The sequence below is a fragment of the Pyrus communis genome, chromosome 1 (genome assembly GCF_041283825.1).
Source record: "Pyrus communis isolate YQ-2024b chromosome 1, ASM4128382v1, whole genome shotgun sequence".
NCBI lineage: Eukaryota > Viridiplantae > Streptophyta > Magnoliopsida > Rosales > Rosaceae > Pyrus > Pyrus communis.
Genome location: NC_142565.1, coordinates 17,943,569 through 17,969,456, shown reverse-complemented (window position 1 = coordinate 17,969,456; position 25,888 = coordinate 17,943,569). Strand labels below are relative to the sequence as shown.

The window sequence follows — 25,888 nt, the reverse complement described above, 5'->3', positions numbered from 1 at the left end:
GCAAAATATCATAAAAGAAAAGCATTGTGCATCTCTTATTAAAAATGCTTTACAATAGATAGAGTAGGATATGCTGCAATTTTACGAAGAACAGCTTACATAGCATGAGTATATTGTCATATGCCGTCTCGTGTCAATGAAATTAAGACATTTGGAGATAAAAACACACATGTTTTAGTTTCAACGAGCATGAAATCCCACCGTAACAGTGTACCCGTTCAAAGATGTGTCCAGGAGGACCAGGACCACCAACCAAGAGTGAATCAGCAAGAAACTCAGTTTTGGTTGTGGGGTAGCTTAAATTATTCTGGAATTTCAACTGTATGCATAGTAAAAGCCCACCTAACATATATCAATACCAGGCTATTAATTGAGCTCTTTTAAATTAAATTGCTGATATGAAGGACAACTTATTATTCCCTCACAACATGAGATGGTCAGACTTTCATTTAACAAATAAATTACTATAAAAAATAACTGTGGTACAAGGTAAATTTCCAAGGGGGAACTCTTACACCCATCCAATGCAATGGAAGTTTCACTATTGAGTAAATTCAACAACACGAATATGACGAGCTATGGTGAAAACAAAAAATGCTGTATTACCGCGGGATGAAGGATCTGGCTTAAAGTTGTCAAGAAACTCCTCAAATCATCTGACCCTGATACGCTCTCTATTTCTTTCGAAGTACCTCCAACTGTTGTCATAACCTGTCACAGAATTCTAGACCTTCTCATCCACGCCAGAAGATTCTGATAATAAGCCACTGTTCTTTTGGGATTTGCTGCTTGGAAGACGCTCCTTGCCTCCTGGCTTGGATGAGGCATTGCCGTACCAGATCATTCCCAATATCGCGATGAACATACCTAGGACTACTTGAAGATTGAGACCCTCCTTCCCGAAGAATATGAACCCTAAGATCAAGACCAGAATTGTCTTCATATGGCCAAGGACTTGAAATGACACGGCAGTAAATCTACCAATGCAGATGAACTGGCTGAGGTTGGTCCCAACCGCGATGGTGCAAGACAGGACAATTAATGACTACACAAAACAAATAGACACCCAAATGTCATTTCCGCTGTAAGCAAAATGCAGGTAGTCATATGTCATAATAACCACTGTAAGAAAAATGGTAAGAGTTGCAGCATATTACACCTAACATGGTTCAAACACAAGAACATTCAATCTCAATTCATTTTTATTTGTCCGAAATGACCTATTGTATAATGGTCTAACTAAAGTTTGCTTAACAACCAGGACTATTTGTGTCAATCAGGCCCTATGAGGGAAAAAAACAACAGGAAAAAAAAGTCATGTACATTATAAACATTATCATAAAGAAGAAACTGTGGATTACATGAAAGATGAAAATCAATTGACCATGCTTAAGAAATGATCACTTTTTATTCAATTTCATAGGTTGAAAAAGAACAAATTCATCAATAAGATCATCAGAGAAATGAGAGACGCCACAGATCTTGCCGTTATTGCACACAGAAGAAACGGACTTGTATTTATAACGTTTTGACATCAAAGGGTTTCAAATATAATGGTGTAATATTGCCAATAAGATGATGTGTGCACCATTGTTGGCTTGAAGTAGTAATGTGTTTTCTGCGCTGATATTGGCACAGTTTCAAGTTGATACAATACAGAGAGAGGAAAGATGGTTTCTTTTCCTAGTAAATAATACTGCCAAAGGCCAAAAGGTTAATTGATTTGGCACCATAAATCACTTACGGAATTTGCCAAGAAATTTTTTCAAGTTCACCAGATTAGGAGCTGCCCATGTTTAAAAATACCATGACGTTATTAACACAACCACACAATTAGAGCTTGACACCACAATTGGAACAATAATCAACATAATACACTGGAGCAACCAAGGATCTAGCAATATATACTAACTTAAATATCATGCAAACTTGTCATGGAATACAAAGGAAAAAACACTAATATCTATTTTGAAGGGTAATCGAAAAAAATGAATATGCTGACATTGCTGAGACATGCAGTCACAAGCAAAGACACGGGCCTAACTTTCAAAGCACATGCAACTGAGCATGAATAATAGATGAATATTATTCACATAAAGGTTCATGAATCATTAAGTAATTGGGCTCAACTACGAATGCATACTTGTATCTATAGATAATAAGATTATCATCTATAACTTACCATGGATATCAACTGATAGTCGTACGCGTAAACTATTTTATTTGTCAACCAGTAGTCCAAGAAGGGGCCTAATATCAGCAAAGATGCAGCCTGTACTGGCGCAGTATGTCCCAATAAATTGAAAGATCCAAGAGAATACTTCCGTTGAAGAGAGTGTACATACTGCACAAATATAGATAGTGAACAATGTCGCAAAGGGATAAATTAAATAAAAAAAGACTAAAGTAGAGCTTGGAGTGGACCAACATTAGTCAATCCACGTCTATGAACACATTCTATACACAAACTGATCTGAAAAATCATCATCACACAGCCCCACCCATCTAGAAAGAATATGGCTATTGTATTGTTAGCTGTTTAAACAATTTGAACATTTCTTAAGTGGATGCATATTAATAATAATAAATGGAAACATCAATGAAGTTGTAATTTCAAATGTTGAGCCTCAGGAGACCAAGACTAGCTCAACGACCCCTAACCCAGTCCATCCTGGTCCTATCTATATAAGATCAAGAGTTTCAGTTAAGATGTACTTACATGCTGTTGTAGGGCAGTGCTCCAAACTGCAACTAAAGCAGCTATAAAACCCTTGGCATTGACACTGACATCAGTAACAGTACAAACTGCAACTCCAAGGAGAACCAGTACTATGCTTAGCTTTGTGCCCCTTGAGTAACGCACGTTGTCCAAGACAACTTCTAGAAAACATGATACTGGTATCATAGTCAGCTTCGCGATCTGACAATAAAATTTGAAAGCAAAACCATGTTAATTTATCAAATCTATATCACGAAGAGAAAAAACATGTAATAGTCACTAGTTTACAACCACTCACCTGATAGAATCCCACAGAGTTCCACATTAAACTCACATTCATGCCGACTATGGAGAAATTCGCAAATAAAACAAATTTCAAAAGATCAGGTAATGGTAGCTGAGAGGGCTGGATATATCCCAGCCATTTAAGAACAACAGTCAGTAAGGTTGTTGTGGCAAAATGCAGACCCGTTAATGTTGTAGCTGCATTACATAGAGAAAAATGTAAAGATGGATGAAAATCTTCTGGTACAAAAATAAAATCTTTTGTTTCTTTTGGAGCAGCAGTATGTAAGATGGCTTAGATTACATAGGAGGAGCTAATTAAGGCCTACATGGGCCACCTGACCCTTCTCATATTTTGCCTATTTTGTGTTCATTCATATCCAGATCTTATCATCACTATCATCAATCCATCTACTTTAGCATGCCAAATTATTTCACCATCATCCCTAAATTTCGACTCTTGCTGCTCACAAGAACAAGGGGGCCTAGAGACTACAACAAATCTGAGAAAAATCATTATAGAGGTAGAGCCTACAAGTCTATAATGAATTGGGATATCTATGCATTTTCGTTTTCCTTTCCTGCACCACCTAACAGTCATAACTATCAGAACCAAAACCATTAGGTAGAATTAACATTTTAAAAAAAAAGTATGTGTCCTCTTTAGTAAACTTTATGCAATGATTTTCAGGACCATCATTAAGTCGTAGAGGTTTTATTTATAACCAAAATCAAATAGATCCTTCTCCACACGCCAATCATAAAACGAGTGCAAAGTTTACTTCCAACTTCCAATATATAGTTATCCATCGACTCATTATAAGCCATGTCTATAAACTCCCCAACCCTCCCCCTTACCTATTGTTTTGTAAGTGATTATATTCATCAAGGAAAGTATGGCTTCAAAGTTACTGACAACTCCCTACATTGAAAACTAAAGAAGGTAATTTTCCAACTCAGAAGAGGCAAACAGAAACCTGAAAGCCAAGAATAAACATTTTCATAACGATTTTAAAAACATAACAATATATAAAGAAAAAAGAAGCGTCCTTTACACCATTTCAATATGGTTTCTAAGAGCTAAAATCCTCAGACATTAATAGATGTTATAAAAAAGGGCATCAAACTGAATACTGAGTCGATATGGGAATGCGAATGAAGAAACTCAGTGAACTAAACAGGACAACAGAAACTTACCAAAACTGAAACCGTGCGTAGCCATCAACGATTTATTGACAATGATTATTCCAACAGATGTGACAACATTGAACAACCATGAGGCAGCATCAAGAGAAGCCTTCCGATCAGCTTTGCCTGCTGAAGCCATTTTTAACCTATATAGATCCTACTTGATCACCAGATTCTCCACTGCTTACTTGGTCTTCATATACCAATACGCCCGCCCGAATCACTATCTGTGTAGGATAAGGGCATAATGTCACACACTTTCAATGCTAAAATCAGCATTTTTCAAATTAACCACAGAAGAAACAATTAAATTTCGAGATTGATCCAAGATTTGAATTTCTACACACCAAAAAAAAAAAAAAAAAAAAAAAAAAAAACATGAATTCAATACAATAATATAACAAGGAACACAAAAGGGAAAACAATTTCCAAAGTCTGAAGCGCCATTGTTACAATTCCAAACAGATCCATGAAAAATCAGAGGGAAACAAAGTATGATAATATAATTCGAATTTCAAATCGCATAACAGATAACAGTAAATGTAAGTCAATCCAAAGAAGCAGCCAGCAACCCAATTAAAGAAAATCTGCAAAATCTTTAACTTCCCGGGAAAACGAAAAGCTTCAATGTAAAAAGCGAGTGGGAAGCTGAAAGTAGGAACCTGAGGGACGAAGACGGAGAAGAAGAAGAGGAAGATTGAGAGGAGGCCTGGGGATTTGCGGAGGTAATAAAAATAGGAGGAGTTTGAGAGAAGAACAACGTACGGAATTCGATGGCGTTTGAGGAATTGAACAACGCCGTCCTCGTCGCCATTAAAGACAGAGATGGAGACGTTAGACTGCGAAAGTGAATCAACACTCTCTCTCTCTTTCTCTGCATTTTATTTTATTATTTTATAATTAATTTTATTTTAGTAAGGGTTTTATTAATAATATCTTAATTGGGTTTAGATTAGGAGAATGTGCTTCATTTTGTGCTCATTCCGTCGTACAGGGAGAGCCGGAATATCTTTTTGGCTAAACTGCCAATTTGCCCCATGAGCTATCATGTAACTTTCGATTTCATCCAAATTAACGTTAACTCTTATCACATGCTATTAACCCTAAAAACTATCAAGTCTACGTGGCATGCAAGCCGAGTAATTAATAAGCTAACTATGTTATTCGGTTGTGTGCAAGGCGTGCCAACTCACCGCTCGAGCTCGGCTGGGGAGTAAAATGTGTTGATGTTGCGTTGAGCGTGATGCTGACTTCTTGATCTTGCGACTGCAGTAGAGGAAGGAACATGTCTCGGCCTTCGGGTTCTAGAGCCTGAAGACAAGGCTACTACTTTTACGAAGTTCAATATCAGATTAGGCTTTCAATGTGCTGAATGTAGTAACCTGTAACACCTCACTTCGTCGAGAAGGCTGATGAGATGACCTCCACCAACAAGAACTCGAAAATCCTTGTCGATTGAGACTTGGATAAATAGCTAGTCGATCTCGAAGCAGTGTTGCTTATCCAAACTGAAGGTGTTCCTTGGTTGGCTGATTCTATGGCTCCAGTGTTGTTTATCTAAACTGAAGATGTCGCCGGTTGAATTCACAGTGTTGTTTATCCAAACTGAAGATGCGTTGGCAGAAAAAGAAAATAAAAATCTCAAGGTGTTTGAGAGGGTTGCGCAGGTCAATTTGTATGTTGAATTGGAGGGGCTTTGAATGATGCACTTCCTCCTTTATTTATAGTAGTGAACCTACTCCTGGTCGAACCAGAGATGTACTCAGACTAGAACTCCTTATCCCAATCGGATTATGATTCGGCCAATCCTAGTTCCAATAGGTTCCTGAACTAGGCTTTATAATGAACCAGATTCATTCCCTAATTCTCAGTGCCTTCAGCTTTGAGACCCCTTGTTGTATCAGGATTCGCCCTCTTTGCTTATCCAAATCAATCCTTCTTACAATAGGACTCAGCCAACTTGATTGGGCGGCCTTATGGCGGCAGGACGACCTATAATAGTTCTGGAATAGTACTGGGCCGAAAACAAACCTAGGCTTGGCCCAATAAAATTATTTTGGGCTCAAACACATGCACACCACGTGACTCTCCTTTGTGGACAAAAGCGTCACTTCAATAGACATTTAGACACAAAAGCTATAGAATATCACACATATTTGCATAGGTTTATATTTTACAAATCCAAGGTTTTTAATTATTTTAAAAAAATGAAGTGATCGAACTACCTTGACATGTTGTGCACATGATTCCATTTAACGTAAATTTGGATGGAATGAATGAAAAATTAATAGCAGGGGCAAATCAGTCAAAAAAATTAGTTTAAATCCTTAATTTTCCAATTAAAAAGTTCATGAGGGAAATCGAAAATTAAGTAATAGTTCAGGGGGCAAATCGTCAATTTACTTTATCTTTTTTTATCTTTTGTAAGCTATGAGAAAATCGTAATTAACGTATTCAATTGGAATTTTAAGTGAAATTTACGTAAATTTTAATATCTTTGATTTTGGCCATGGCTTTACCGTTCTTGTACAAAGTGTTTAAGTTCGAACTGATGATGATTGAGTTTTTGTTTCATGTACATCATTTTCAAACTAGTACGTCAATTTATTAAATAAAGAGAACTGCAAAAACATGTTCATGAAAAAGTCTGCCTCAAAAAGGTCATTTCAATCTAGATCTCAATAATGATGAAAATTACAACAAAATATGATCAATTGCAAAACCATATTATTTGATTAATGTACATCATTTAGATATTAGGATTATCATGAGTGTCAATCACTGTTTTAAAAATTCCTGCATAGGCGCTAGACAGCTAATCACCTCCCTGATTAATTCATAAGCGTTTGAAAACTAAGAAATGGTGTAACATCCAATATTGCCTAGGGGAGTGAATCATGTAAACCTTATACGTATATTCCCATCTCTACCTAGCACGAGCCCTTTTGGGAGCTCACTAGCTTCGGGTTCCATCGGAACTCCAAAGTTAAGCGAGTTGGGGCCGAGAGCATTCCCATGATGGGTAATCCACCGGGAAGTTCTCGTGTGAATTCCTAGAAACAAAACCATGAGGGCGTGGTTGGGGCCCAAAGTGAACAATATCGTACTACAGTGGTGGAGCGGGCCCAGGATGTGGTGGGGGCCCAGGCCGGGATGTGACAATTTGGTATCAGAGCCTTGCCCTGGCTGTGGTGTGCCGACGAGGACGTTGGGCCCCTAAGGGGGGTGGATTGTAACATCCCACATTGCCCAGGGGAGTGAATCATGTAAACCTTTTATGTATATTCCAATCTCTACCTAATATGAGGCCTTTTAGGAGCTCACTGGCTTCAGGTTCCATCAGAACTCCGAAGTTAAGTGAGTTGGGGCTGAGAGCATTCCCATGATGGGTAACCCACCGAGAAGTTCTCGTGTGAGTTCCTAGAAACAAAACCATGAGGGCGTGGTCGGGGCCCAAAACGAACAATATCGTGTTACGGTGGTGGAGCAGGCCCGGGATGTGGTGGGGACCCAGGCCGGGATGTGACAAATGGCGCCTAGACCTGCTTCGTCACCCACCTAGGTCAAGTCTCACTTAGACAAAAATTAGATAACTTACATTTTTCATTTTTTTTTTAACATTATTTTAAGATACTTGTTGAATAATTGGATAACACTCATTATATACTTGGTCTCATGTTTTCAATATGTTCTAATACTTTATATTCTATATGTTATTTTATTTTGCAATTTATGTATCCCCATGGACGGAGGGAGGTAAGGCCCAGTGGGGGCACATGCCCCCTCTCATCCCTTTTTTTTTTCATTACAAATTATTCAATTAATCATTCTCATTTTTTTTTGCTTTGCAAATTATTCAATTAAAATCTTCTTTTAGTTTTTAAATGCCTCTCCATCTTGTATATTTTTCTCATGCACTAATGTCTAAACCTTGTTGAGTTCCATGTATTTGGTTAATTAGTACAAATGAGCATTAGATTGTCAACAATTAAAGACAAAATTAGACAATAGAGTAATAAAATTAGGCATTTTGTAATTAATTTTTTCAGCATTTGTAAAAGAACTAGCTTTATTTTTCCAAAAAAGGAGCTCAAATTTTTTAAGGTGCCTTGTGACAACCCGTCCCGAATTATTTGTACTTACCGTAGGTGCAAAAAAACTAAAATGCCCTTGGATGTTAATTGATGTTGTGAGGTGTTGTTTAGTTGTTTCTTTTGGTTGTTGACTCATCTAAGACCACACACCCACACACACACCCATACCACACTCCCGTGCCTTCTCTCTCTCTCCTCCCTCTTTCGATTTTCTGCAATGTCCGTATAAGTCGTACGGACAACACCAAACCAACCCATTTCTATGCAGATCGAGCTCGTGTTTAATACCATCACCTTCATCTCGTCATCACGAACTCATCTATACCAGTTTTTATACGTGAAACCCTCGAAAACTTAAGAACCAGGGAACCTCGATTTTGTGCACTGTTCATGCACACGTGATCATGGGGGTTTTAGAAGTTTTTAAGTTCATAGGAAGCTTTAGAATACTCTCACGAAGCTTGGAGAAGCATTTTGGAAGAAATTGGACGTCGCGAAGGCCAGGAGTGGCAAGTTGCAGGTTTGGCCGGAATTTCGTGGTTTCTCCAGTGAGATTCCTTGAATTTTAGGGCTTGAAAGTGGTAAGGTTTTGTTCTACTTGTTGTAAGCTTCATTTTGGTATCAATTTCGTGGAATTTGGTTGAGAAATGAAGAAGTTATGAAGTTTTGAAAATTTTCCAATTTCTGGCGAGAATTCAAGTTGCAGACGGCGGGGTTGACGGTGGCGGCCAGCGAGACTCACCGGAGAAGACAAGGAATATTCCATCAACTTTGACGGAATATACTAACGGTGTCAGGTATATATAACGATATATTCCATTTTTGGACGGAATATTCCCTAACACCGTTAGGGTTACCACACGTGTGCCAAGCACGTGCTCGCACGTGGCCGGCGCGTGGTGGTGCATGGGAGGTCAGAAAATTATTTTAAAAATATGGGGATGGTCGTGAGGTTGAGTAGATCAAGTTGGTATATCCAAACACCCTATTTAAGCATTTTATGAGAAGTTATTACCTAGTTTTGGTTATGTGCTTTAAATTGACGTTTTTATACTTGTTTCGTATATAGGTGAGACTTATCTTGAGGACGAGCGTAGTCACTCAAGACAAGGGGGTTATGACCCTTCCACATATCAGTGAGTGGGCTTTTGGTTTTCCATATATACCTATATACTTGTGGTTTTTCCTAGAAAATGAAATGGAATGTTTATATGTTTTAAATGCCACACATAACGTTTGCCTATTTATTTATGCATTAGTAGTGCATTTATGTATGTTTAGTGTTGTGGACGCACAAGTAAGTGCCAGGTGAGTTTATGGCTTATGGTTGTGAATTAGTGATTATGTGAGATACATAGAGAGCTCATAACCTTCACCCCCAGTGTTAGTACTCCTGCCCAGAGTAGAGCACATTCCTTCACATGATGTTCACCTCCCGCACCACACGCTCATCTTGGATCCAAGTTAGGTGCACAGTCCTGTCGTACAGACCTCTATAGGTGGTTCCGACTCATAGGTGACCCGCAATTATTCGCCCAATCTTCACGTGATCGTAGCACTTGAGCGTATTTATTTACACCCAGTCCTGTCATACAGACCACTTTAGGTGGTTCGGACTCGTGTGCAGGTATAGTTAGTAAGTTGGGGATTTGAGCTCTAGATTCAGCCGTACAGGTCACGTTAGGTGACTCTGGCTGACATGTTACTTGCATTGCTTGACATTACCTGGGTTACTTACATTTTATGTGGAGGCATTTAACATGGCATATTTCTGAACATGTTTTTGATATATGTGTATATTCTATTTTCTGGTAAACTATACAGGTTTACGGCGAGGGGTTAGAACTTTTGATAATGAAATGATATTGAAAAGCTTTGTTTTTTGCCCACTCACACTTTCTATTTTGCACCCCTCCAGGTTCTAGTTTGGTTTGCTCTTTTGATGGCTTACTAGGAATCCACGACATATCTGATAGATTATCATCAGTGTAGGACCACCTCTGGGTGTGTTTAGTTAGTGTTTGTTCCTCTAGACTGCAATAGGCTTTCTGTGTTCTGAATATTGTTTTTCACACTTACACTTGCACTTGTACGTTAACTGGTTTACTTAGTAGTTTGGTTTTTATTTATTCATACTTTTATTATTATCTTTTGCTTCCGCACTGTGCACATGGCTGCGTCACCCTCATGTGACGGCCAGCACGCCTTGATTTCGGTCAAGGTGTGTCAGTTTGGTATCAGAGCATAGGTTTGTTAGTCCTCCATATTTTGTGAATGTTCTAATTGTTTTGGTGTTTTCTGTCAGAACTATGCCGCCTGGTAGGGAACCACGTTGCTCTGCTGAGCCTAGTTTCCCCGATATTGCTTAATTAGGGGAAGCTATTGCTACCGCTATTCAGTCTGCCCTCTGCCCTCCCCAGAGTACTCCTCTAGAGACCATGTATAATTTGAAGCTAGATAAGTTTGAGGGCCACGAAGGTTTTGAGGGAGCTGAGTGGTGGCTAGAGCATATCGAAAAGACTTTTTGAGTGTTGCATAATCAAGGGAATCTTCCTGTTGAAAGGTGGGTAGAGATGACTTCAAGGTTCTTGGGTAAGGAATCGTCATCCTGGTGGGAGCAGAAGGTCCGTTATTTGACCCCAGAGGAAATGGCTGACTGGGAAGTGTTTAAGCATTTGTTTAGGAAAAGGTTTGTGCTTCCTGAGTACATTGATCGTAAGAAGCAAGAATTTACTGAGTTGAGGCAAGGGAAATTGACGGCGAATGAGTATTATTGGAGGTTCACTGATTTATTTCGTTATTATCTAGAGGTTGTTGCCAATCCGGGTGAGATGCTTCGTTGTTTTCGATTGGGTACTAAGAATAAGTGGCATTCTATGGTGACCATTACTCCTAGCGACTCTTATCAGGAGTTCTATAAGATTCTGTTGAGGATTGAGGATTCTGAGAACAAGCCTAGCAAGAGTGAGGAAGAGGGAAAAGATGGCAATCAAAGGAAAGATGACAAAGGCAAAGGTCAAGCATCTCTAGGACCTCGCAAGACCCAAAGCTTTAAGCGAGGTGAGACTAGTTCTAGTTCTTCCAGTGGAGGTTTTAGTGCCACTGGTCAAGGAAGAGGTGGTAGATTTTCTCAAGGTCCTAGAGGCCAGAGACAGGGCGATACTGGTAGAGGAAGAGCTCTATTGTGTCGCAGGTGTAACAATCGGCATTTTGGAAAGTGCAAGAGAGGCAGCAATGGTTCTTTCACTTGTGGGAAGATGGGATATAGAGCTGCAAATTGTCCCCAGAATCAGCAGAGGCCCCAACAGTCTTTCTTACCACCACCTGCGCCGATCCAGCAGGTTCCAGAGCCTGGTAGTTATGGTCAGATAGGTCATGGTGGTGCCTACTATTATCAGGGTGATGCCGTTCCTTATGCTCTAGGACAATATCCGTATCCCCAAGATCCTTATTCTCAGAGTGGGTATCCTCAGTACTCCGGAGGTTATATGCTGTATCATCCCATTCTAGCGGGTGGATCTTAGTGGTATCAGGGAGGACAACCTCAGTAGGGAGAGATTGCAACTAGTAGTGTGGGATCTTCAAGGAAGTTTGGTTAGCCTAGTCAGGGGCGTAATGTGCAGGGTCGAGGTGGTCAGACTAGTAGAGGTCATGGTGGATGATAGCAGACCCAGGGGTGCATCCACAATATTTCTCTGCAGGATGCTCAGAATAAATATCCTTGATTATTTTGCTAGAGTATTGATTGATTGTGGTGCGACACATTCTGTTATTTCTCATACATTTGCTCAAATGACGCAACCTCACCCTACACCTCTAGGGTATGATTTAGAGTTTGCTATGCCTAGAGGGGAGATATGTTATGTCGATTATGTGTATCCAGGATGTCCAGTGATGGTGAAGGATGTTGTTATGCCAGCTGACCTTATCCCGTTAGATATTGTTGATTTTGATGTGATTTTGGGCACAGATTGGTTGCATTTTAATCGTGCCAATATTGATTGCTACGGGAAAACAGTTACCTTCCATCGTCCTGGATTACCTATGGTTACTTTTGTGGGTAAGCAGAGTGGGGTGAAACATGACGTTATTTCTGTTGTGAGAGCAAAAAGGTTATTATCAAAAGGGTGCTAGGGTTACTTAGCTCATGTAGTGTTGAACGATGTTGCTCCTAGTAGCGTGGAGGACGTAAGGGTAGTCAGGCATTTTCCTGATATATTCCCTGATGATTTTCCTGGATTGCGGCCAGATCGAGATATGGAGTTTACCATTGATTTGCTTTCAGGTACTAATCCTATATCCTTAACTCCTTATCGAATGGCTCCTGCTGAGTTGAGGGAATTGAAAATCTAGTTGCAGGAATTAGTGGATAAAGGTTTTATTCAGCCTAGTACTTCACCCAGGGGAGCTCTAATGTTGTTTGTGAACTTTGAGGCTATGCATTGATTGCCGGTAATTGAATCGGGTAATAATTTAAAATTGTTATCCATTGCCGCGAATAGATGATTTGTTTAATCAGCTTCGAGGTGCTTGTGTATTTTCCAAGATTGATTTGGGGTCTGGTTATTATCAGTTGAAGATCAGTAGTGAAGATGTCCCTAAGACAGCTTTCAGGACTCGTTATGGTCATTACGAGTTTCTGGTAATGCCATTTGGATTGACGAATGCACCAGTAGCTTTTATGGCTTTGATGAACCAAGTATTCCAGCCGTATTTGGATAGGTTTGTCATTGTCTTTATTGACGATATCCTGGTATACTCTAAGTTTAAATCTGAGCATGTTCGACATCTTACTTTGGTGTTGAAAAGGTTGAGGGAACACCAACTGTATGCTAAGTTTAGCAAGTGCCAATTTTGGTTAAATCAAGTGCCATTTTTGGGACACGTCATATCTGCTCAAGGTATTTTGGTGGATCCTCAAAAGGTAGCAGCAGTGGAGAATTGGGAGCAGCCACGAACCGTCATTGAGGTGAGGAGTTTTCTTGGCTTAGCAGGATATTACCGACGGTTTGTAAAGGATTTTTTCGTGATTGCTTTACCATTGACGAGGTTAACAAGGAAGGTTGTTAAATTTGAGTGGGATGATAATTATGAGCAGAGTTTCCATGAATTGAAGTATTCTCTCACTCATGCACTTATTTTGGCACTCACGGATGATAGTGGTAATTTCGAAGTCTACAGTGATGCTTCCTTGAATGGTCTGGGATGTGTGCTGATGCAACATGGTAGGGTGATTGCTTATGCTTCATGACAATCAAAGCCTCATGAGTTGAATTACCCTACGCATGATTTGGAGTTAGCGGCCATTATCTTTGCTTTGAAGATGTGGAGACATTATCTTTATGGGGAAAAATGTAAGATCTTTATGGATCATAAGAGTCTTCAATATCTTTTCACTCAGAGAGACCTTAATCTTTATAAACAAAGATGGTTGGAACTGCTTAGTGATTATGATTACATGATTGATTATCACCCTGGTCGTGCGAATGTGGTAGAGGTAGAAGATCAGGAGGTAGCCTTACTTGCTAATTTTCAAGTTAGGCTGATTTTAATTGATCGTGTACTTGAAGCCTAGATGGTTGATGAAGAGACCTAGGAAATAATTCAAGCAAGGAATCAGGGGAAAAAGAAGGACTTCAAAGTTTGAGAATCGGATGGCATGCTTATGCAGGAGAGTAGAATGTTTGTGCTGAATAATTTGGAATTAAAGAAAGCAATTTTTTATGAAGCGCATATCTTAGCTTATGCGTTGCATCCAGGAGCTACTAAAATGTATCATACCATTCGACCATTTTATTATTGGGCGGGTATGAAAAGAGAGATAGCTGAGTATGTGAGTAGGTGTGCCATTTGCCAACAAGTTAAAGCTGAAAGGAAGAAGCCGTTTGGGTTGTTGCAGCCGCTTCCCGTTCCAGAGTGGAAATGGGAAAATATTATGATGGATTTTGTGTACAAGCTTTCGCGTACACATAATGGTTTTGACGGCATTTGGGTGATAGTTGATCAGCTTACTAAGTTAGCGCATTTTATTCCAGTGAGGGAAAAGTATTCTTTGGGCCGATTAGCTGAATTATTCATATTGAAGATTGTGAAGTACCATGGTGTTCCAATGAGTATTGTCTCGGTTCGTGACCCAAGATTTACTTCTAAATTTTGGGTGGCTTTTCAGGAAGCTTTGGGTACGAGATTACTCTACAGTACATTATATCATCCTCTGACAGACGGACAATCAGAGAGGACCATTCAGACGTTGGAGGATATGTTGAGATCTTTGGTGTTGCAGTTTGGCGATGCTTGGCACAAGCGGTTGGATTTAATGGAATTTGCCTACAACAAGAGCTTTCATTCAAGTTTAGGCATGTCACCATTTGAGGCACTGTATGGTAAATCTTGCTGTACATCCCTATGTTGGTCAGATGTTAGAGAAAGAGTTTTGGTGGGCCTTGAGATTGTAGACGAGACTACTCAGAATGTTCAGGTAATTAAGTCTAACTTGAAAGCGGCCCAGGATCGACAAAAGAGCTTAGCAGACATGCATGCCATTGACAGGGTGTATAAAGTTGGTGATTGGGTGTTTTTGAAGCTTTCACCAAGGAGAGGTGTAGTACGGTTTAGAAAGAAAGGTAAGTTAAGTCCCAGGTATATCGAACCATATTTAATCACTGAGCGAGTTGGTGAAGTGGCTTACAGGCTTGAGTTGCCTTCTAAGCTGGCTAAAGTGCATAATGTTTTTCATGTGTCCATGCTTCGTCATTACATTGCGGATCCGTCGCATGTGATACCTCCTTAACCATTGGAAATTAATCCGGATTTGACATATGATGAGGAACCAGTAATGATTCTGGATTGGAAGGAACAAGTTCAGAGGAACAAGATTGTGAGTTTAGCGAAAGTTTTGTGGAGGAATCACTCAGCAGAGGAGGCTACTTAGGAGACGGAAGATCGGATGAGAGATTTGTATCCTTGCTTGTTTTATGGTTACTAGTGTTTGGGTTGTTATTGTTGTGTAATTTCGGGACGAAATTTTCTTAAGGGGGTAGGTTGTGACAGCCCACCCCGAATTATTTGTACTGTAGGTGTGAAAAGATTAAAATGCCCTTGGACGTTAATTGTGTTGTGGGGTGTTGGTTAGTTGTTTCTTTTGGTTGTTGACTCATCTAGGACCACACACCCATACCACACTCCCGTGCCTTCTCTCTCTCCTCCCTCTTTCGATTTTCTGCAACGTCCGTACAAGTCGTACGGACAACACCAAACCAACCCATTTCTTTGCAGATCGAGCTCGTGTTTAGTACCATCACCTTCATCTCGTCATCACGAACTCATCTATACCAGTTTTTAGACGTGAAACCTTCGAAAACCTAAGAACCAGGGAACCCCAATTTTGTGCACTGTTCATGCACGCGTGATCGTGGAGATTTTAGAAATTTTTAAGGTCATAGAAAGCTTTAGAATACTCTCACGAAGCTCGGAAATGCATTTTGGAAGAAATTGGACGTCAGGAAGGCCAGGACTGGCGAGTTGCAGGTTTGGCTTGAATTTCGTGATTTCTCCGGTAAGATTTCGTGAATTTTAGGGCTTGAAAGTGGTAAGGTTTTGTTCTACTTGTTGTAAGCTTCATTTTGGTACCAATTTCATGGAATTTGGTTGAGAAATGAAGAAGATATGAAGTTTTGAAAATTTTCCAGTTTCTGGCGAGAATTCAAGTTGCAGATGGCAGGGTTGATGGCGGCGGCCGGCGAGACTCACTGGAGAAGACAAGGAATATTCCGTCAACTTTGACGGAATATACTAATGGCGTTACTAACGGTGTCAGGTATATATAACGATATATTCCATTTTTGGACAGAATATTCCCTAACACTGTTAGGGTTACCACAATTGTGCCAAGCACGTCTAGCCGTGTTTTGGGCGGCGCGTGGCGGCGCGTTGGAGGTCAAAAATTATTTTAAAAATATGGGGATGTTCGTGAGGTTGAGTAGATCACGTTGGTATATCCAAACACCCCATTTGAGCATTGTATGAGAAGTTGTTACCTAGTTTTGGTTATGTGCTTTAAATTGACGTTTTTATAGTTGTTTCACATATAGGTGAGACCTATCCTGAGGATGAGCGCAGTCACTCGAGACAAGGGGGTTACGACCCTTCCACATAGCAGTGAGTGGGCTTTTGGTTTTCCATATATACCTATATACTTGTGGTTTTTCCCAGAAAATGAAATGAAATGTTTATATGTTTTAAATGCCATGCATAGTGTTTGCCTATTTATTTATGCATTAGTAGTGTATATATATATGTTTAGTGTTGCAAACGCACAGGTAAGTGCCAAGTGAGTTTATGGCTTATGATTGTGAATTAGTGGTTATGTGAGATGCATAGAGAGCTCATAACTTGCACCCTCGGTGTTAGTGCTCCTGCCCAGAGTAGGGCACAATTCTTCACGTGATGTTCACCTCCCGCACCATACGCTTATCTTGGCTCCAAGTTAGGTGCATAGTCCTATCGTACAGACCACTATAGGTGGTTTCGACTCGTAGGTGACCCGCGATTATTCACCCAGTCTTCACGTGATCGTAGCACTTGAGCGTATTTATTTACACCCAGTCCTGTCGTAAAGACCACTTTAGGTGGTTCCGACTCGTGTGCAGGTATAGTTAGTGAGTTGGGGATTTGAGCTCTAGATTCAGCCGTACAGGTCACGTTAGGTGACTCCGGCTGACATGTTACTTGCATTGATTGACATTATTTGGGTTACTTACATTTTATGTGGAGGCATTCGACATGGCATATTTCTGAACATGTTTTTGATATATGTGTATATTCTATTTTCTGGGAAACTATACAGGTTTTACGGCAAGGGGCTAGAACTTTTGATAATGAAATGATTTTGGAAAGCTTTGTTTTTGCCCACTCACACTTTCTGTTTTGCGCCCCTCCAGGTTCTAGTTTGGTTTGCTCTTTTGGTGGCTTACAAGGAATCCATTGCATATCTGACAGATTATCACCAATGTAGGACCACCTATGGGTGTGTTTAGTTAGTGTTTGTTCCTCTGGACTGCAATAGGCTTTCTGTGATCTGAATATTGTTGTTCACACTTACACTTGCACTTGTACGTTAACTAGTTTACTTAGTAGTTTGGTTTTTATTTATTTGTACTTTTATTATTATCTTTTGCTTTCGCACTGTGCACATGGCTACGTACCCTCACGTGACGGCAAGCATGCCTTGATTTCGGTTGGGGTATGTCGTGCCCCCTCTTAGTTAAATTTCTGGCTTCGTCCCTGTGTATCCCAATACAATTATGTATGTTTTTAGTATAAGCATACACCTATTTATAAGTTAGATAATAAATTTGCTTAAATCCGCCTAAGCCCCCACCTAACCGTCTAGGCGCTAGGCCCTAACCCGTCACCCAATTAGCGCCTAACGTCTTTTAGAACCTTAGCATCAATACACTTTTCATTTTATGAATTATAAAACCACAATTCGAATTTGAAACCTAGAACGTATTGAAAAGAAAAATATGACTAGATTATAAGTAGGTTAATACCGTGTGACTCATGTGAGTTGATATTTGTCAATGTTGCTAGGAATTAGCATAATATCATTGAAGGGTCATGTATGAAACAATGAATCTTGCGGGTGGGATTGAATTGAAATTTAATATGAGCACAATTATTTGGAAAGGGTATGGGGGCATATGAGTGTCATTTTCTTTGTTGGTTTGTGCCACTAAAAGTCATTGTTGTTGATGTGGTGATAGAAATGAGTTTCGTGAAAACCCGAAATTTGGGCTGAATGATGATGGACCAAGTTGAACTTTCAACACAGTTTTGACATAAATATGTGCGTGGTTATGAAAGATACTTTTCTTGGGTCCATTCAGTTGGTGCCTAATTGCGTCCTTACCCTTATGAAAGATTGGATATTTGCCTAACAAAAATAACACTTGGATTGACCTCTGTGACCTCTTGAATTTGGTTTGAAGAACCTCCGAACAAATTCGGGATACTCTGTTTGCAAATAATCAAGCCTAGTGTGGCTAAGTTGATTGTAATTTTGGGAATAATTGATGTTTGTAGTCTTTTGTGCGGGACGTTCTTTTTCTCTTAAGATCAGGTTGAAATCTACTCTCAAATTTTGTACATTTTCAATTTCATCAATGAATATCGTACCATTTCCTCAAAAAAAAATTCCTCTCCTTCTTTCTCCTCTTATGTACTAACTCTTTTTTTCTTTGCACCACCGTAACGGATCTAGCCATAATTAGATAGCTAACTCATCACAAATAGCGTGTAATTTATGTTGTAAGATTTTTTTATTTTCTTGATGGACTTGTTTTTATAAAACACAAGCTGTCACTCTAAAATTGCCAATTAAGTCATTGTAAAGCAAGACAATTCCTTAGACTTTGTGCTCTACTTCAGGAATTTTATGCACTTTTTGGCTTTCTGAAATTGTAACGTTATGGATTAAATTTCAAATGTTGAATTTTTTTCCCTTTCTTTCTTCTATTTTGCCACATTTGAACGTATTTTCTCTACTCAAAAGCTTGAACAAAATGGATTTAATGTTATGGATTAAGAGCGTAATGTGCGGATCCATGAATTATGAATTATTATCCAAGTAAAATCTTTGTCTTTAACTATTTTTTTTTCAGAAAAATTAAGTCATCAAATTCATTAAAATTATCAGTTTGATCCCTACTACAAAATTAGTATGTATTACAATCAATTTTTTGTCCCAATTTAACTCCCGTCTTGCTTGTGATACACTTTAAAAGGTAGATCGGCATATTTAATGAGTTTAAAAACATTTAGAAAAAAAAAATTGGTGATTGAAATTAACTTTGGACGATAAATCGGCAATTAAATTTGCAACCTATATGCATCCTTAGGAGCTTATAAACGAGAAAATGACAGTATTAATTTCTAAAATGTATCACATACAAGTGATGAGATTTAAATTAATAAAAAAAATTGCATGTAATAGCTTTAAATCTAATAGTAAGGATAAAATTGACAAATTTTAATGAGTGAAATGACACAATTTATAATGCAAAGACCAAGTCAGCAATTTATTGTTTAAAAATTTACGTTTTTAATTTCCTAGCAAAACATATATACCAAATTATATGTATATTTCCCAATGGTCCATTTTTTAAAAGTGCTACTAGACCGATTCATATGTCTTATTTCCCCACCCCACCCACCATCAAAAGTTAAAAAATTAAAACCCCATCCCCACCCACTATTATTCCTAAGATAACCCTGTGTCATAGTAACTCAAAAACTCTAAAATCTTCAAGTTCATTATACATATTGGTTATGAAGTTATGGCTCGAAACTAAAAGACTCGTATTCTAACAAATCATCTCTCTAATTATCATCTCAATTCGCCATCTGAGCTGAAAGGGGTTCTGAGGACATAAATCACAACTATTGGACAAGGACTAATCAATACTTTAGTTAAGGATTTCCAATCAGTGCATATATCCAAAAGCGATCCTTTTGAAATTGAAATTGAAAATTAAACTTAATCCTAAATCAAGTTATAACACTAAATGAATTGAAATTGGAAATTAAACTAAAACCTAACTCATCCATCATACCACCTAATCAAGCCTTCAATCTGGACAGTCAGTGCCGCCGTCAGCAGGCTCATGGTTTCAGACGAGGGTTAGATTGTTGGGAGATTTGGTATTGAACTCTCTGTGGCTTGAAAGAAAGTTGCATCAGGATAAATGACCGTATCAAAATAGAAATGGAGGATAATACTGTGAGGGAGACGAGGAAAAAAGGAGCTGGAGAGAGCAAAGTAGTTCTTTGGAGCAGTAAAAATCAAAATGTTGCACTCGGCCAAGCTTCTAAGTCCTTATACATCATTTTGTCAGCGATAAACTTGTGAATAAAATCTTTATTAAAAGATGGATGGAAAAATAAGACACAGGGGTAGAGATATCAACACTCTTTTTTCAAGTACCAAACTGACTGATCCTTAATTAGTTACAAAGAGAAAAGCGAATTGAGGTGTTTCCCTTTTATAGAAGGGTTTCAAGTGACGTGAAAAGCAGTCAGTCGTTGCCGTTGGCGAGGCAGCAGGCACTCCCTCCCTCAACGTGCTGCCCTTTTGCTTTGCATACTCTCTCAGTGGCTTTCACCATTAACAATAACATCCATGTGCAATAGGAGCAACGTTCCCAACCTAAAATAAATAAACAAAAAATAAAATAAAAGCAACGTCTGACATATTTTACACTAGTTTATACGAAGAAGAGGGCAGATAGTTTGAACACGTAAAGCAATACAACAACAACAACAAAGTCTTTTCCTACTAAGTGGGGTTGGCTATATGAATCCTAGAACTCCATTGTGCTCGGTTCTGTGTCATGTCATCCGTTAGATCCAAGTACTCTAAGTCTTTTCTTAGAGTCTCTTCCAAAGTTTTCCTAGGTCTTCCTCAACCCCTTCGGCCCTGGACCTCTTTCCCGTAGTCGCATCTTCTAACCGGAGCATCAGTAGGCCTTCTTTGCATATGTCCAAACCACCGTAACCGATTTTCTCTCATCTTTTCTTCAATTTGGGCTGCTCCTACTTTACCTCAGATATCCTCATTCCTAATCTTATCCTTTCTCGTGTGCCCACACATCCAACGAAGCATCCTCATCTCCGCTACACTCATTTTATGTACGTGTTGATGCTTCACCGCCCAACATTCCGTGCCATACAGCATCGCTGGCCTATAAAACTTTCCCTTGAGCTTTAGTGGCATACGGCGGTCACACAACACGCCAGATGCACTCTTCGACTTCATCCATCCAGCTTGTATTCTATGGTTGAGGTCTCCATCTAATTCTCCGTTCTTTTGCAAGATAGATCCTAGGTAGCGAAAGCGGTCGCTTTTTGGTACTTCCTGATCTTCGATCCTTAACTCTAACTCATTTTGGCCTCCATTGGCACTGAACTTGCACTCCATATATTTTGTCTTTGATCGGCTTAGGCGAAGACCTTTAGATTCCAACACTTCTCTCCAAAGGTTAAGCTTCGCATTTACCCCTTCCTGAGTTTCATCTATCAACACTATATCGTCTGACATATTTTACACTAGTTTATACTAAGAAGAGGGGAGATAGCTTGAACGCGTAAAGCAATACAACAACAACAACAACAAAGTCTTTTCCTACTAAGTGGGGTTGGCTATATGAATCCTAGAACGCCATTGCGCTTGGTTCTGTGTCATGTCCTCCGTTAGATCCAAGTACTCTAAGTCTTTTCTTAGAGTCTCTTCCAAAGTTTTCCTAGGTCTTCCTCTACCCCTTCGGCCCTGGACCTCTTTCCCGTAGTCGTATCTTCTAATCGGAGTATCAGTAGGCCTTCTTTGCACATGTCCAAACCACCGTAACCGATTTTCTCTCATCTTTTCTTCAATTTCGGCTACTCCAACTTTACCTCGGATATCCTCATTCCTAATCTTATCCTTTCTCGTGTGCCCACACATCCAACGAAGCATCCTTATCTCCGCTACACCCATTTTATGTACGTGTTGATGCTTCACCGCCCAACATTCCGTGCCATACAGCATCGCCGGCCTCTAAAACTTTCCCTTGAGCTTCAGTGGCATACGGCGGTCACACAACACGCCAGATGCACTCTTCGACTTCATCCATCTAGCTTGTATTCTATGGTTGAGGTCTCCATCTAATTCTCCGTTCTTTTGCAAGATAAATCCTAGGTAGCGAAAGCAGTCGCTCTTTGGTACTTCCTGATCTTCGATCCTTAACTCTAACTTATTTTGGCCTCCATTGGCACTGAACTTGCACTCCATATATTTTGTCTTTGATCGGCTTAGGCGAAGACCTTTAGATTCCAACACTTCTCTCCAAAGGTTAAGCTTCGCATTTACCCCTTCCTGAGTTTCATCTATCAACACTATATCGTCTGCGAAAAGCATACACCAAGGAATATCATATTGACTATGCCCGTTAACTCATCCATTACCAATGCAAAAAGGTAAGGACTTAAGGATGATACTTGATGTAACCTTATAGTTATGGGGAAGCTTTCGGTTTGTCCTTCATGAGTTCTTACGGCAGTCTTTGCTCCATCATACATATCCTTTATAGCTTGGATATATGCTACTTGTACTCCCTTCTTCTCTAAAATCCTCCAAAGAATGTCTCTTAGGACCCTATCATACATTTTTTTCCAAATCTATAAAGACTATGTGTAAATCCTTTTTTCTATCTCTATAACTTTCCATCAATCTTCGTAAGAGATAGATTGCCTCCATGGTTGAGTGCCTTGGCATAAACCCGAATTGGTTGGCTGAAACCTGTGTCTCTTGCCTCAATCTATGCTCAATGACTATCTCCTAGAGCTTCATTGTATGACTCATTAGCTTAATACCCCTATAGTTCATGCAATTTTGTACGTCGCCCTTATTCTTGTAGATAGGCACCAAAGTGCTCTTTTGCCACTCATTTGGCATCTTCTTCGTTTTCAAAATCCTATTGAAAAGGTCTGTGAGCCATGCTATACCCGTCTCTCCCAAGACTTTCCATACTTCGATCGGTATATCATCTGGGCTCACTGCTTTTCTATGCTTCATCTTTTTCAAAGCTACAACCACTTCTTCCCTCCTGATTCAGCGGTAAAAGGAGTAGTTTCTACACTTTTCTGAGTTACTCAACTTCCCCAAAGAAGTACTCATTTCTTGTCCTTCATTGAAAAGATTATGAAAATAACCTTTCCATCTGTCTTTGACCGCGTTCTCTGAAACAAGAACCTTTCCATCCTCATTCTTAATGCACCTCACTTGGTTTAGGTCCCTTGTCTTCTTTTCCCTTGCTCTAGCTAGTTTATAGATATATAACTCTCCTTCTTTGATATCCAGCTCTCCTTGAACACGTAAAGCAATGGTTGAAGAAAAATAACATAACAACTAAGGCAATTCACCGCTTGCAGCAACATTCAATATTTAAATTTCATGCAATGATATTGGGAGTGTTAGCAAGTTATGTACAACAAAAAATAAGGATTTTAAGCCAAAATGGTCCCTGAGATTTGCATAACACATCACTTTGGTCTTTGAGATTGAAAATCAATAGAAATGGTCCTTGAGATTGTCCACCATCCATTATTTTGGTCATTCTATTAAAAACTGCATTAAGTGTCCCGGAGCTCTTGGCCGAAAGTTTGGGCAATTTTCAAAGCTTCGTAACTCAATCGTTTCTTAACCAAATTCGACCCATAATATATCAAAATGAAGATAGGAAAGTGTAGAACAATATTATACCTGTTTGGAAGCCCAAGGGTTGCCAGATATGGCTGGAAAATAGCCTGAAAGGTGACTGGTCCGCAGGAAAACTGGAAAACTTGCCAGAAACTAGGTAAATTTTAAACGTTCATAACTTCTTCAATACTCAACAAAATCAAGTGATTAAAAAACGAAAATCATACTTATTGATGAGACAAAAAAAATGTTACCTTTCTTGACGCTAAATAGTCACGGCTCGAAAGTGGCTGTCTTGGTCACCGGTTGCTCGTCGCTTTGTTATGCGATACGCCCATAGGACACCGAGAAGTTCATTTGGCCACTTCCCCTGCTTGTCTACGAGGGATTTCTTGAGGCAATCTAGGATTGTCTTGTTGGATGCCTTCGCCTACCCGTTGCCTTGGGGAAATCTAGGTGTAGACATGTGCTGCTTGATGCCATATTTATGGAAGAACTTCTCCAAGTCTTTGCCTACGAATTGCGTCCCGTTGTCAGTGATGATAGATTGTGGAATACTAAATTAACAAATGATGTTCCTCTATATGAAGCTCTCTATGTTTGTTTGAGTAGTGGTGGTCATGGGCTTGGCTTCTACCCACTTAATAAAGTAGTCGGTAGCCACAATCATCATGCTCCTGCCCCTCAGTAGCAGGCCCTACTAGGTCGATTGCCCACTACATCAATGGCCAGGGGCTTGTCTGCGGGTGAAGCTCACTGGCAGGCAATGCGGGTGCAGGCTTGAAGCGTTGGCAGCTGTCGCATTTTTGAACAAATTCCTTAGCGTCTTGATGTACGGTGGGCCAGTAGTAGCCAGTGTTAAAGACCTTTTATGCTAAAGATTGGCCTCTTGCATGGTTTCCATAAACTTCTTCATGGATCAAGCTCAAAATTTTTAAGTCGTCAGGAAGTGCTAGGCGTTAGAGATGTGGGCCTAAAAAAGACCTTCGGATGAGAATGCCGTTCCACATGTAGTAGCGTGCTGTCTTTATTTGGAGCTTCCTAGCTTCCAATCTTTCTGCAAGAAATGCCCCATTGGCTAGCTAATTGATGATGGGATCTTGCCAGCTTGGGGTTGAATTAACTTGTAACACCTCGGCTGCTGGTTCTTCTTCTATACTCCGTTTTCCCAAATACTTGATCGAGATAGAGCATCTGAACTGGTAGTCCAAAGTGGAACCTAAAGCTCCAGAGCGTCTACATAAGCGTTTTCTGCCTGTGGCGCCTATGTGAGGGTGTAAGTCTGAGACACCTCAAGTTGCTTTCGTACCTTCTCGAGGTATAGTGTCATCCTTGGATGCTTTACTGCATACTCTTTCGTAGTCTGGCCAGTGATAAACTGAGAATCAAAATGGATTGTGAGCTTCTTGATAGCCAGATCTTGTGCCATTTGGAGGCTTGCCATTAAGGCCTCGTACTTTATTTTGTTGTTTGATGCCTTAAAGCCTAGAGTGATTGCCAGCTTGAGCATCGAGCCGTCTAGGATGATGAGAACCAAGCCTGCTCTAGAACCCTTGTAGTTGGATGAATCGTCAACATGCAGGTGCTAAAAGTCCTTGTCATAAAGGGTTGGTTCGGCTAAGGCGTCTTGGGCTGTGTCATTACGTCTTTTAGGCTGGGAGTGAACTCTGCTACAAAGTCTACCAAGGCCTGAACTTTTATCGCTGTGCAGGGTCGGTAAACCAAGTTGTATTGGCCAAGTTTCAACGCCCACTTCATCACTCGTTGAGAAGTGTTTAGACCACGTAGGATAAATTGTAAGGGATACTGAGTCAAAATGACGACATTACATGCCTGAAAGTTGCCTGAAAGTATGGTTTGAGCTTCAAGCGGCAACAAGTGGTGCCAAAATTAGCTTTTCGATCCTCAGGTATCTTGTTTCCGCATCAAGGAGAGCTTTAAAAATGTAGAATATGGGTAGTTAGGTGCCTAGCATTTCTCGTATGAGGGCAGAGTTTACTGCTACATCTGAGACTGCCAAGTAAATGTATAATTCCTCAGCTGCTTTCGGCTTGGATAGTAGTAGAGGGGATGTCATATATCTCTTCAAGTCTTGAAATGCTTTCTCGCACTTGTCGTCCCACTTGTCTCTTTGCGCCTTTTTGAATGAGCACGAGAAGAAACGATTAAGGGCGGTTGGGTTCAATTGTGAGCCAATTTTATCCATCTTCTTTGACTACTGGAGATCAAGGATGATGTATTCGGCGTCCTCTTCGGGCTTCCATCCTTCTTTCGGTGTGTCTTTCTAAACTCCATCATCTTGATCCTCCTGTTGTGGTTGCTATGTGGTAGCAGACTTGTCATTTTGAACCTCGGTAGCTTCTACGGGGG

General features: G+C 39.8%; 1 protein-coding gene across 3 annotated transcripts; it reads right to left on the bottom strand.

Annotated features, from left to right (window-relative positions):
- Positions 1–443: 443 nt before the first annotated feature.
- LOC137720556 (UDP-rhamnose/UDP-galactose transporter 4) lies at positions 444–5,135 on the bottom strand. 3 transcript variants are annotated; one of them, XM_088699391.1, is made up of 6 exons: positions 4,958–5,135; positions 4,202–4,419; positions 3,018–3,202; positions 2,720–2,920; positions 2,183–2,344; positions 444–1,045 (listed from the first exon to the last, which is right to left on the bottom strand). In XM_088699391.1, the coding sequence occupies exons 2-6, from the start codon at positions 4,329–4,331 to the stop codon at positions 725–727; spliced, it is 999 nt and encodes a 332-aa protein (XP_088555517.1). In that variant the 5' UTR covers positions 4,332–4,419; positions 4,958–5,135; the 3' UTR covers positions 444–724. The 3 variants fall into 3 exon arrangements, with proteins under 3 accessions (XP_088555517.1, XP_068315740.2, XP_088555520.1); XM_068459639.2 differs by having other exon boundaries at positions 4,855–5,057; XM_088699394.1 differs by lacking the exon at positions 2,183–2,344 and having other exon boundaries at positions 521–1,045; positions 4,855–4,996.
- Positions 5,136–25,888: the final 20,753 nt, after the last annotated feature.